The following is a 13208-nucleotide window of genomic DNA, read 5'->3' on the forward strand; positions in this document are numbered from 1 at the left end:
ATAGTGAAGGCTACAGCAGGGGGGAGAGCTTTCTCTTATAGAGCCCCACAGTTATGGAACAGTCTTCCTATTAGTGTTCGGGACTCAGACACAGTCTCAGTGTTTAAGTCCAGGCTTAAAACATATTTGTTTACTCAAGCCTACCCTGACTAGACTTTCTATTATACTAATTCCCTGTCCTAATAATCTTTTCTCTCCCTCTCTCCTTCTGCCGAGCCACACACGATTTTATGGAGATACTAGAGATCCCGATCCTTTCTGCCTCTGGATGGAGCTCAAATCTTCTCCAATTCCAGACTGCTGGGACTACGGCTGCTCCTAAGGTCATACAGACTTCATATAAGTCAATAATGAACTTTTTCACATTATCTGTTGCTACCCAGATGAGGATGGGTTCCCTTCTGAGTCGGGTTCCTCTCAAGGTTTCTTCCTCTTAAAACATCTTAGGGAGTTTTTCCTTGCCACCGTCGCCACTCAGTGGCTTGCTCAGTTGGGATAAATTCGCACCTTTAATATCTGTATACCGTGTTGATATTTCTGTAAAGCTGCTTTGAGACAATGTCTATTGTAAAAAGCGCTATACAAATAAAATTGAATTGAATGGAATTGATTGAATATTAAAAGCAGGATAGTATGTTTATGTAGGTAATTTTGTTCCAAAACCATAGAAAATAAATACAGCATGCTTCATAATCTTATTATTTGTAAACACACAGATATGAAACATGACTTTTAAAGAAATCCCTTGGTAATCTTCACTCATTTAACAAACAAATTTGCAATCGTGTTTTATAAATAAAGCATTTTTAATTAAAATACAGCTGATGCATTTTTAACAATTGTGGTAATCATGGATTTTTCAAATTAGCTCATATTAGTAAATTAGTTTTTCCTCTTTTATTTATTTATTTATTTATTTATTTATTTATTTATTTATTTTTACAAGAGACAACATATATCTATCAGAAACAACAGACTCTCGAGGCATTAAAGATATCTATTGAATTATAATTAGTGCAGATGTGTAGTGAGTCATAAACATTCAGTTTTATTGATAAAAACACGAAGGGAGAATTTAGTGCATAAATAATTTTGAAAAATTGTTTGATTACAAAAAAAGAAATGAACCACAACAGAATCACAGCATAAGGCACAATATAATGTGACTGAATGTGATCAACAGCAGATGACGCTGTAGGGCAAGAGTTCTCATTAATATAGACACAATATCAGAAAGACAGAAAGAGATAGACAGGTGTCTGTACCAGGGATCAAAGTGGTGCATTGTTCTGCTTCTAGTATGATGTTTCCAGTGACCTTGGACTTCCATTTCACTGCAGGTATCCAGTCACTCCAGTTACTTTGAATCTCATACTGATTCTTTGGCTCAATTTAACTTTCTGTATCTCACACACACACTCATACACACCTGCTCTGTTACATTAACACCCAATGTAAATGTGTAAGCAAATGTGAAAATGTGCCTGAGGTCCAAAAAAATGTGGCTACAATCCAAAAAACAGACAGACAAACAGTATAAAAATCAGATCTGGCCTGCTGTGTGTACAAAACCCCAGAGGCCTGTTTCATGAATCTGGTTTAGGTGGTGTCATGGAAATTAGACAACAGTCACAGACTCGTCCTCTCAGGTGTAAAAGTTTTATTACAGACAGATTAATACAGGATAGAAGATGAGAGAACTCTGAAGCACTCGTCTCTCACATGCACTAAATAAGATTAAGCTAAAGAGTGCTGTGAGTCTCGATAAGGGAGTTCTATGCCGTTTGAACCAGTTTGGTGGTTTCAAGTTCTTAGCAGATGTGCAGATATGCAGACATTCCTGAAGACAATAAAACGTTTGTGTCAATGTAAGCAGAAAAATCATTCTGTACTAATCATTATGACATGACCGCAAGCGGTATTATTCACTCATGAACATGAAAAAAGTGAACAGAGCTATTACAAAGTAAAATGAATAATTTACCTCAAATTTTCCCCCTTTTAATCATTACAAAATCTGATAATTAAAATTAACAGAGAAATTATTATGCTGTGAGTTCATCAGCACTTCAGAATCCTTTTACGGTTCAACTGAGCACATAATAATACAGTCACAATATAAAAGCTAAGGCTGTTTTTGCAAATAGAAAGTGGTCAATGAAGCTCATTTATGGTGAAATGAGAGTTGTCATGGTCAAAGTAATATTTACAACAGGTGTGAAATGGATGTCAATGGATGGATGGATAAATTACATGAAATATGTTGGGGGTACGTTCGCCTCACACCTCCAAGGTCCGGGGTTCGATTCCCACCGGGGCCATGTGTGTGCGGAGTTTTCATGTTCTCCCCATGCTGCGGGGGTTTCCTCTGGGTACTCCGGTTTCCTCCCCCAGTCCAAAGACATGCATGGTAGGCTGATTGGCGTGTCTAAAGTGTCCGTAGTGTATGAGTGGGTGTGTGAGTGTGTATGTGATTGTGCCCTGCGATGGACTGGCACCCTGTCCAGGGTGTACCCCGCCTTGTGCCCAATGCTTCCTGGGATAGGCTCCAGGTTCCCCCGTGACCCTGAAGAAGGAGTAAGCGGTAGAAGATGGATGGATAGATGTTGCGTTTATAAGTTTCCAATCCGTTTATTCTCACTTTGAGCCTATAAAAGTAAAATTACACATTTACACAATCAGTAATGTTCCAGAGCTTCAGCAGCAGAAACAATTTTGTTTTTTGTGGTTAGTGTAAGTTTAAATTCCTTCTGTTTTTGCATAATCATTTCTTGCTCTTCAACCAGAAGTATGCACACCTGCTTTACTCCATCTTGAATGCTATTGGCTGTTTGCTGCAAACGACTGTCTTTTATGTGCACGCGCACGCTGAATTAACCTCGATTCAGGGTTAATATCTGGGTTTACTCAGAAAGTTTATAACCAGCTTCATGAAACCTGTTAACCTTAATTAACTCGGGTTGGATTAGTTTGGTTTTGTCAACTCTAAACTTATTCTGCAACTCTGAGTTTGTTCAACTCGCTTGCCCTCAGGGCTTTTTTTGTTTTTGTTTGTTTGTTTGTTTGTTTGTTTGTTTGTTTTTCTTTCTTGTAAAAGCAGTTCTGATGTTTATTATCTCTTTTCTTGTGTGGTGCCATTGTGATTGTCTTTTTGTTTGGTTTTTACTGCAGACAACTGTGTAACCATCAGTTGTACACAACCTTTAACCTTTATGCATAAATGTAAATGTTGCCATGGTGGCAGCTTCAGTATTACTTGTATTATGTTAAACAATGAATTAGGACAGCGTTTACCTCTAATCAACATATAGGTCACGTGTCATTAACAGAAGTTAGCTATCATTAGCATACAGGAGGTGTGTATTTATAAATCAACATCTGATTTATTTCACAGCTGTGGCGTGCCAAATTTATACACTTTTTTTTACTTGACAGAATGTTCCAGTGGATTTTGTGGTACACTTGGTGATGGAGGCCCAATTTCACATCAACGCTCCAAAGGGAAATGGATATGCCTTTTTTTATTGTTTAACTGGCACAGCATAAAGATGGAGGTGAAGTAAATGACCCTTGGTATCATGTCTATAATATAACAGATTTTAGATAGATCCAAAAAGCTCAGCACACACCTGTTTATTTTTCCAGACAATAATAACACAATGAGAAACATGTAAGTAAGAAATCTTTCTTTTTAATTTACTGTTAAGATAATGAAAAATGTAATATGTTATAAGGTGTATTAGCAAATAATGCAACAGTTACTTCACAGTTATTTCAAGTGAAATGCGAAATAAATTTGCCGCTTTGTCACTAAGGTAGAGCATTAATTATACACAAGAACATTACACGTGTTTATAATATTTGTAATATGAGTGCAATTAGAATGGAAGATTAAACGTGAGTTAATTAAATGTAATAAAAGTGAATGATACAATACAAGCCGATCCTTTAGAATAATATTTTCCCGTTAATTGCAAAAAAAAAAAGAATTATGTAAAAAAAAAATTATTATTATGTAGAGACTTTATGCATATTATAAGAAATTAGCAATGTAAGTTTAAGTAAAATAATTCCCTACAAAAACACATTTTACCAGGAGCTTATAATAATCCTGTGATAAGTATAATGCATGTGTTTTATGCTTTAGGCAACTCATTGGATATAATTGTAGATAAGTATTTTATTTTATTTTATAGGATTTTATTGTTAATTCACTCAGTAGTAACTTGCTTCCTCTTCCGCTGTGAATCCACTTTTAACAGCTTCTTGAATGCTCTTTATCTCTTCTGGAGCAGCAGCAGGGAGAATGGCAAGCAGCTCTTTGTCAATCTTCTTCAGTCTTGCAGCACTCTTCCTTTCAAACTCATCCTTGTTCTTGAGCACAAGGCGTAAGATGGCTTTCTGAGCCTTATCACAGGAGCTCTGTAAGTGCTTACGCTCAGAATGAAACTCTCGCTTGTCCTTGTCCATGGCCATCAGTTTCCCCAGAGAGCTGACACGATCCATTAGGTGGTTGGTGGACACCTCGGTGTAGGTTGTAGCAATCATGTTGACAAGGCTGGCGATGTTAGTGGCTTGAAAGGCTTGATTATAGAGCAGATCTTTGGAGAAGAGCTTTGAGTTGTAAGAAAGTGCTTGGGTCTTTTCAGACGTGGAGACAAAATCTTTAAGGGTTCTGGTCAGGCTGGTTTTCACAATGTTGGACACCATCTGAAAGAAGCGAACCATCTTCTCCCACTGCTCCTTCACTCTCCCCATGGCATCCATACCTTTGACCAGCATTTTTATAGTGGTGTTAAAGTCTATCTCTTTAACCTTACAGTTCCTCATGGTGATCAGGATATCAGTCAGCTCCTTTTGGTTCTTCTCCATGTTCTCTACACTCTTCTCATAGGTCTCTCTGGTCTTGTCCAGTTGAGCACGGCTCTGCTGTATGCGGAACCTGGCATTCTCTGATGCTCTTTGTGAAGCTCTCACCTCAGATTTATTTTCTTCATTATACATCATTGGAGATGTGGGTGTCAGTGCAGGAGACTTTGTGATGTTTTTACTTTTGCTGTCGAAACTGCGAGCTGATTCAGTTAGTTTTCTGATCCTTTCAATCAACTTATTTGCTTTGGCATCTTCACATTTCCCTTCTGGTGCGTACTTTGCTAGTTCTTCACAGATTGCAATGCCCTCATCACATATTGTTTGGGAATCTAATTTTGCTTGGCATGTTGGGCTTTTTTCTAAACTCTCCTTGATTCTTTTGAACTGATCTGCCTGGAAAGCTGTTACTGTAGCTTTATTCTTTTGATCATACAAGTCTTTCCAGTTAATCGTGTTCTCCTTCACAAACTTTTGTACATTCACTGTGCATATCAGGATTTCTGCAGACTTGCTATAAATATTAATTACATCAACAACATCAACAGCACTTGATTTGACTTCTTGATTTTTAATGTAATGTTTTGTATTAGAAATGGTTGTGGAAGCTTTACAGAATTGGGTCACTGGCTGTGAAATTATGGCTGTTGCTCCATTAACAATAGCTGTGATGCTCTCAGTCAAGCCTGCGACAAGATCCATACACATCATTTCCCATCCACTGGGTAGTGAATCCATTGCTTCTGTGTAATTTTTCTGTGCTTCCTTAAGTTGCTCTTCCATGGTTTTCATTGCTTTCTTTGAGCGTTTAGCAGCTTCTTCTGATGACTGTTTCCTCAGCTTGGCCTCATCCAGTTTCTTCTTGACAGCATCCAGCTCCTCCCCATAAAAGTACTGAGCATTTACACATGCTTCCAGCAGTTCTTGTATAATATTGATGACATCAGTGAACCGCGTTTCTGTTGAATTGGCCAACTCAAGACAGTCATCTGCAATGACACGAATGTTCTCCAGCTGATCAGGGAGGTGGGCTTGTACAACCTCATCATTGCCTTGGAACAGGATCTTCACAGCTGTCTTCATGTAATCTGGAACTGCCATGGTGTGGAGTCTAATCTGATCCATGTTCTTATGGGCCTCGTTGAAAGCCCACCAGCCAGAGTTACACACCTGCATGAGGCAGGCACGAAATGAATCTGGGTATTTGATGTACTTGTAGCCATCTTTAGGTGTGTTCTTGTTAATGGAGAAGTCGTCTTTGGAGGAGATGAAGACCAGCTCTCCCAGGATGGCTATGGAGAGTGGAGCAGGAGTCAGATACTCCTCCCAGTTGGCGTACGGCTGCATCACAAGCTTGGTCTGGTTTCTCATCTCCTCTGCTGTGGTGAGGCTTTGATTTTTCTTTGCAATTTGGGAATCCATGGCTTCCTTGTTCCTATTAAAAACAAAGTAAGTGATATGTATAAAACACAAAATATTAAGGCATAAATATTCTTTCAAGTTCTGGGGGAGAGAAAGAGAGAAAGAGAGAGAGAAAGAGAGAGAGAGTGCTTGTGTTGTGTCAAAAATAGCACCCCTGTCGTGAAATGCACCTCCATTGCGGGAACACACATTTGCCTTAACATGAGCATGGTAAGAGAACAAAGTAGTGAAAATCTCCCAAACACAGAGGGCAGAGACTGCAGTAGATGTTCTCAGTGTATTAAATATTATTGTCTGTCTGGACTAGTTCAGTCTACAATGGAAGGTTGTAAGATGTGTTGATATCCTGTAACAAAATGTATCAGTATCATATACTGCATTTGTATTTTGTATTGATGAAAAATGTTTTTATTATTATTATTATTATTGTGTAATGTTTAGACCAGCAGTTCTTAACCTTTTTGCGAGTGTGACACACTTTTAAGAATAACAATGTATTTCGACCCCCAGGTTAAGAACCGGTGGTTTAGACTGATGTAAGGAGGCCAATCAAAAGCAGGCTTTTGAATGGGTGTTGTCTGAACACAAATGAAATTAACTACAGCCAGCAAATTTGCTTAAAAGTATATGTGCAGTAGTACTGTATTTGGCATTAGATGTAGTATATTAGTATAGTATGTCACAGTATGCTTATAGTGTATTATACAACCCCAATTCCACAAAAGTTTGGAGACTGTGTAAAATGTAAATAAAAACAGAATGCAATGATTTGCAAATCTCATAAACCCGTATGTTATTCACAATAGAACATAGAAAACATATCAAATGTTTAAACCGAGGAAATGTACAATTTTAAGGAAAAAATAAGGCAATTTTGCATTTCATGGCCATAGCACGTCTCAAAAAAGTTGGGACAGGGGCAAAAAAAATGCTGGAAAAGTAACTGTTACTAAAATGAAACAGCTGGAGGAACATTTTGCAATTAACTAGGTTAATTGACAACAGGTCAGTGAGATGATTGGGTATAAAAAGAATATCTTAGAGAGGCAGAGTCTCTCAGAAGTAAAGATGGGATGGAATCTGGATAGAAGTATATGTTGCTCTAAAACCTGTATATACCTTTCAGCATTGATGATGCCTTTCCAGATTTGCAAGCTGCCCATTCTATAGGCACTAATGCACCCCATGCCATCAGAGACACAGGCTTTTGAACTGAGAGCTGACAAAAAGCCGGACGGTCCCTCTCCTCTTTAGCCTCTTTAGTTTAGAGGAAGCAGACTCCATGGTTTTTCAAAAATAATTTAAAATTTTGGTTTGTCTGACCACGGAATTTGCATGTTCTCCCTGTGCTGTGGAGGTTCCCTCTGGGTACTCCGGTTTCCTCCCCAATCCAAAGACATGCATGGTAGGCTGATTGGTGTGTCTAAAGTGTCTGTAGTTTATGAATGGGTGTGCGAGTGTGTATGTGATTGTGCCCTGCGATGGACTGGCACCCTGTCCAGGGTGTACCCCGCCTTGCGCCCAATGCTCCCTGGGATAGACTCCAGGTTTCCCGTGACCCTGAAAAGGAGTAAGCAGTAGAAGATGGATGGATAGATGGTTCGTCTGACCAGAGAACAGTTTTCCACTTTGACTCAGACCATTTTAAATGAGCTTTGGCCCAGAGAAGGCAGCGGCATTTCTGGATCATGTTCACATATTCTTTGCATGATAGAGCTTTAACCAGCGTTTGTGGATGGCACGGTGAACTGTGTTCACAGACAATGAGTTCTGTAGGTGTTTCTAAGCCCATGCAATGATTTCCATTACAGAATCATGCCTGCTTTTAATGCAGCGCCACCTGAGAACTGAAGATCATGGGCATGAAATATTGATTTCCACCCTCATCCCTTGTGCACAGAGATTTCTCCAGATTCTCAGAATCATTTGATGATATTATGTACTGTAGATAATGAGATATTCATAGTCTTCACAATTTTACATTGAGGAACATTATTCTGAAATTGTTCTACAAATTGTAGACGCATTTTTTCGCAGATTGTGAACCTCTGCCTATCTTTACTTCTGAAAGACTCTGCCTCTCTAAGATCCTCGTTTTATACCCAGTTACTGTTACTGACCTGTTTCCAATTAACCTCCAGCTTTTTCTTTTTACTAACACTTACTTTTCCAGCCATTTGTTGCCCCATCCCAAAATTTTTGAGATGTGTTGCATCCATCAAATACATTACCTTATTTGTCCCTTAAAATGGTACATTTCTGTTGATAGAGAGTGAAGGAGTGACTGAGTGATAGAGAGTGAGGGAGTAAGTGAGTGATAGAAAGTGAATGAGTGAGGGAGTGATAGAGAGTGAAGGAGTGAGGGAGTAAGTGAGTGATAGAAAGTGAAGGAGTGAGGGAGTGAGTGAGTGAGTGAGTGTGGACTATACTAGACAAAGTAGTTTTATAGGTGCATACCACAGACACACCCTTCCCCCATGGGAACATTGCAAAATGGAATTTTGTGTGCATGAGAGAGAGAGAGAGAGAGAGAGAGAGAGAGAGAGAGAGAGAGAGAGAGAGAGAGAGAGAGAGAGAGAGAGAGAGAGAGAGAGAGACACACACACACACCTTAGGTACTAAACAGATAGGGTGGCTGTGGTACAGAGGGTTGTCCACTAATCGTAGGGTTGGCGGTTCGATTCCCGGCCCACGTGACTCCACATGCCGAAGTGCCCTTGGGCAAGACACTGAACCCCAAGTTGCTCCCAATGGCAATTAGCACCTTGCATGGCAGCTCTGCTACCATTGGGGTGTGAGTGTGTGTGTGTGTGTGAATGGGTGAATGAGACACAGTGTAAAGCACTTTGGATAAAAGCGCTATATAAGTGCAGACCATTTAAACAAATTCATAGCATGTGAAAATCCTTTGCTCTCAATAACATTTCTTACTGGGGTCAATATGACATCACATGTGTACTCATGTCATTTCAGACATCAGAAACATTATCATTAAGTAAAAAAAAAACATTTCTGAAAGTAACTTATGTAATTAGGAAAATTCATGAAATATCTGGATTAAAAAATAACAATGCATATTTTTTTTTATTATTTGAAGAGGGTCTGGGGTCATATAGACTCCAAACAGAACATAAGGGCTAATTATCTGCTTCTATCTGAACGTTTGGTTGACCTTTTATGGCGTTTCACGGCAAGGGTGCTTTTTTTAGACACAATCACACACAGGGGATGTCTGTAATACAGTAAATATTTATTTACACGTCTTCTCAGTAGTGGCTACATTTACATGCACGTCAAATTCCGTTTAATGTTTATATTCGGAATATGATGTTTATATGTGTACCGGCATCAGAATGTTCCTGTATACACATGGTTGTTGTAGGTATGCTGTAGTAATGCCATTCCTAAATACCTAGCCTGCAGATGTTGACTTATATTTTAGCTTGTGGTGAACAAAATTTCCAGCATGTACATTTAATGCCATCCGAATAGGGCTGAAGATAATTTGGTTTTGGTTATTTTTCTTTTTACTGTTAAGTTATAACAGTGCAGGTGAGAAAATCAAGTGAGCCTGAAGCTCACTCTCCTTCACACACACACACACACACATACACACACACACACACACACACACACACACACACACACACACACATACACCCACACACAGGGTTCATCATTATTGTTATACATCATTATTAAGAATTCAATGGCTTTTAAATCATTGTCTCTTTTTTGCATACCTGAAAAAAACTTGCATTCCTAACTATATAATAAGGATTAAATGTGCAGTAAGTAAAATCTTTAAGACATTGTTCAAAACAGTGTCCCTCTTCCTACCCTGATGTCCTGATAGTCTTCAGTGAAGGTGTGGAGGATCTCTGCCAGCTCTGCAACCCAAATGGAGCAATGTCACCAAACAGAAAGCCCCTGTGTATTTATCATCTGTAATTCACCCTCCCCTTTCACCCCACCCACATCTACTACAATCTAGTTTAAAAGGAGCTGATCTTAAAATCTTACACAACTAACTGTGGTGAGCTAGAAGAGAAATAACAGCATACAAAAGGATGTCTGTCTTTAAGAAATCCTGTGACGAGGTAATCATGTTGCATTCTGCTTTTCTGAGTGCTATATTCAGTTTTAGTGTTTAAAAATGTAATAACTTGAGCATTTTGATTGAAACTGGTAAAATGTTTTTAAAAAATAATTTTTTCAAAAATGACTATGACAAAAAGGAAAACAATGTAATGTAACCTTGTGTAACATGAGACTAGTATAAAGTGAAGTTGAGGTGAAGGTCCACAGAATAGAATTTAAGGGGTGGACTTGATTTTATTAACTTCCTTTTGGTCTATAGAGTATTTTTCTTTTAATAGAAAGCATTTTGTAAGAGATATCATAGATGGCTATAAACATTGGTGGGGATTGTTACAATGATCTCATGCTCAGTTTGACGACACACCCCCCCCCCCCTTTAAAAGTAAAGTTTCAAAAACAAAAAGGCTTTTTCAGCTTGATGCCATAGGAGAACATTTTTCCAGTACCAGCCTTATATTTATTAGATCTCTGAAGAACCACTTACAACCAAGGGATTAATAAAAGTGCAAAATCTTTTATTAAACTGGTCACCATTTACAACATCCATAGATGTCATTCATGAAGATCGCACTATTAATTACTTTTTACAAGTTGCAGTACTTTCATGTGGGACTGAAGAACAGTTGTATCAGGGTCAGAGGCTCAACAACAGTGTCTCTATGTGTTTCGGATGTGATCATAAAAAGATTTTACTTTTATGTACTGGTGAAGACAGTTATCAATTCCACATGCAACATAAATTATTCTCATTTTCATGGTAAAGTCACAGATGTTTGAGGTATTTGGAGTAATTTGTGCTCTTAATGGGATATCTTGGGCACTATGTTTGGTCCATTTAGCTCACCAGAGAAAATTGATGCAAATGTATCAACAAAATTCTCCTGCAGCTGTAGACAACATGTAACAATAACAACATTCAAATAAAATGGTCCCAATACATTTAGATTTAGTATTTTGATATGGATGGTTTCAGCAGGACTTCACTTTAACCTGTTAGTGGATGATACATTGAATAACCTAAAATACTGTAAAGAAAAACTGAAGAACCTTTATTTTTAAGTGATAGCACTGTTACTTTCTGTTTCAGATTACGGTGACCCAGCTTTATTCATCTAAGTAAGTTGAATACCAGTATACACATAGAAATAATTCCTAATAATAAACAGATTTTTTTAAAAATAATTGCTTATAAAAAAAATCCAACAATAAATATAATTTTTCAGAAATGAAATTACCAAACTAAAATATTTTTCCTTAAGGTTTTTTCATTTTCTGTGTTTTGAAATGTTGTGTTTGTCTCTGCAGAGTTGTGCTGAAGAACACAGCGGAGGCTGTTCTTGTTCCATTAAAAGGTGGCATCTCCACCCTGAATGAAGTCTACAAGGCCCTGATTAAGGCAGATGTAGATCCTGTTACTGAGCAATGCTCCAACTACGAGTACATCAGACAGCAGATAGTGCAGGCTCATCAGCTTCTGGAGCAGTCCGAACAGACGGCCAGTTCAGGGTTAAAGAGTCTGGATGAAAGCTTAGAGAGACTTACACAAGATGAGGGAAAACTCAAATGTGAGATGAATGACACAAAAAAAAAATTAAAAAACTTGAGAAAAGAACAGAAATTAAATAAAAAAATTCTCAAAGAATCTCAGGGAGCTTTGGAGCTGGCCAGGACAAACCTGAGTTCAACAGAACAGACACTTCAGGATCAGGAAAACAGGAGATACAATGCTCAAATTGTTACAGGTGTTGGGGCAGGGCTGTTACTTATACCAGTTGTTGGATGGATAGCAGGTGGGAATTACAGCATATACAGTAGATAAACATAATGATGTATCAGAACTTTTAGATATTGGACGTTATCATAAACTTCATGTGTGAATGTTCCTTCTGACTATTTCATTTGTTCCTTCTCTGTACAGGTTCTGCCATGTTGATTGGTGGTGGAATTGAAATACACCAAGCAGGAAATGCTATCATAGAGGCTGAAGAGGAAGTGAAAAAGTCTGATGCTGAAGTGAATAAATACGAATGTAAAGTGTCTGACTACGAGTCCAAGATTTCCCAGACCAGGCGTGACATCAGTGAGAAAAATGACAAGCTGAAGCAGAAGCATGAAGAAATCCAGAAGGTGAAGAAGCAGATCAAGTCTGTAGCTGATTTCCAGAAGAAAGTGAGAAGTGCCGTCCACCTCCTGGGTGTTCTGAGCGGGAGGGCCAGTGTGACTGAACATCAGACTCGTAGATTCATCCTCCAGGAGCCTGTGATGAAGGTGATGGAGGATGTGATGAAGGCCACAGAGCAAATCACAGGGAATAAGGTCCTCTACAACAATGGCATGCCAAAGCTTCTCAAACAGCTGAAGAAGAACAGCAAACGTTTGGCAGCCATCTGTGCCTCGGAGGACAGCTCTAAAATGAACACCACTAAATGCTGGTTCTGTTTTTAAACAGACATTGACCGAATGATGGATATTCTGTGGATTCTTCAATCAATATAAGCTTGTGCTACTTTGCAAAACTGCATGTCAGATGTTTGTACAAATAAAGTGTTAAAAAACAATTGTTCTTTGTTGTTGTAAATAGGTTTAAACTGATAGTACACAGTGTCTGTAGGACTAAATTATAGACAGCAGGCTTACTTTACTTTTGTTTATGCTGAAAGAGTAACTTTCAGGAGCATTAAAACCACTCAGTATTATCACAAAATAAATACAATAAAAGGACATTGCAGTAAAGTTTGTTAAATGTACACTGTTTGTTTTTTATTTACATTTAAACTTATTATTATATTCAAACCATTGTTAAAATAATCTTGATG

General features: G+C 38.3%; 2 protein-coding genes across 3 annotated transcripts; one reads left to right on the plus strand and one right to left on the minus strand.

Moving 5' to 3' along the window:
* Positions 1-3671: 3671 nt before the first annotated feature.
* On the minus strand, positions 3672-10243 carry LOC128615559 (uncharacterized). Of its 2 annotated transcripts, none has more exons than XM_053637754.1 (2): positions 10132-10243; positions 3672-6304 (listed from the first exon to the last, which is right to left on the minus strand). In XM_053637754.1, exon 2 carries the CDS (start codon positions 6289-6291, stop codon positions 4216-4218), a length of 2076 nt encoding a protein of 691 aa, XP_053493729.1. In that variant the 5' UTR covers positions 6292-6304; positions 10132-10243; the 3' UTR covers positions 3672-4215. The 2 variants fall into 2 exon arrangements, with proteins under 2 accessions (XP_053493729.1, XP_053493730.1); XM_053637755.1 differs by lacking the exon at positions 10132-10243 and adding an exon at positions 8902-8990.
* A 44-nt stretch (positions 10244-10287) lies between these two features.
* Positions 10288-12950, plus strand: LOC128615593 (uncharacterized). The gene is made up of 4 exons (XM_053637810.1): positions 10288-10391; positions 11480-11508; positions 11698-12182; positions 12311-12950. The coding sequence occupies exons 1-4, from the start codon at positions 10362-10364 to the stop codon at positions 12835-12837; spliced, it is 1071 nt and encodes a 356-aa protein (XP_053493785.1). The 5' UTR covers positions 10288-10361; the 3' UTR covers positions 12838-12950.
* The last annotated feature ends 258 nt before the right edge of the window (positions 12951-13208 follow it).

The sequence above is a fragment of the Ictalurus furcatus genome, chromosome 12, assembly GCF_023375685.1.
Source record: "Ictalurus furcatus strain D&B chromosome 12, Billie_1.0, whole genome shotgun sequence".
NCBI lineage: Eukaryota > Metazoa > Chordata > Actinopteri > Siluriformes > Ictaluridae > Ictalurus > Ictalurus furcatus.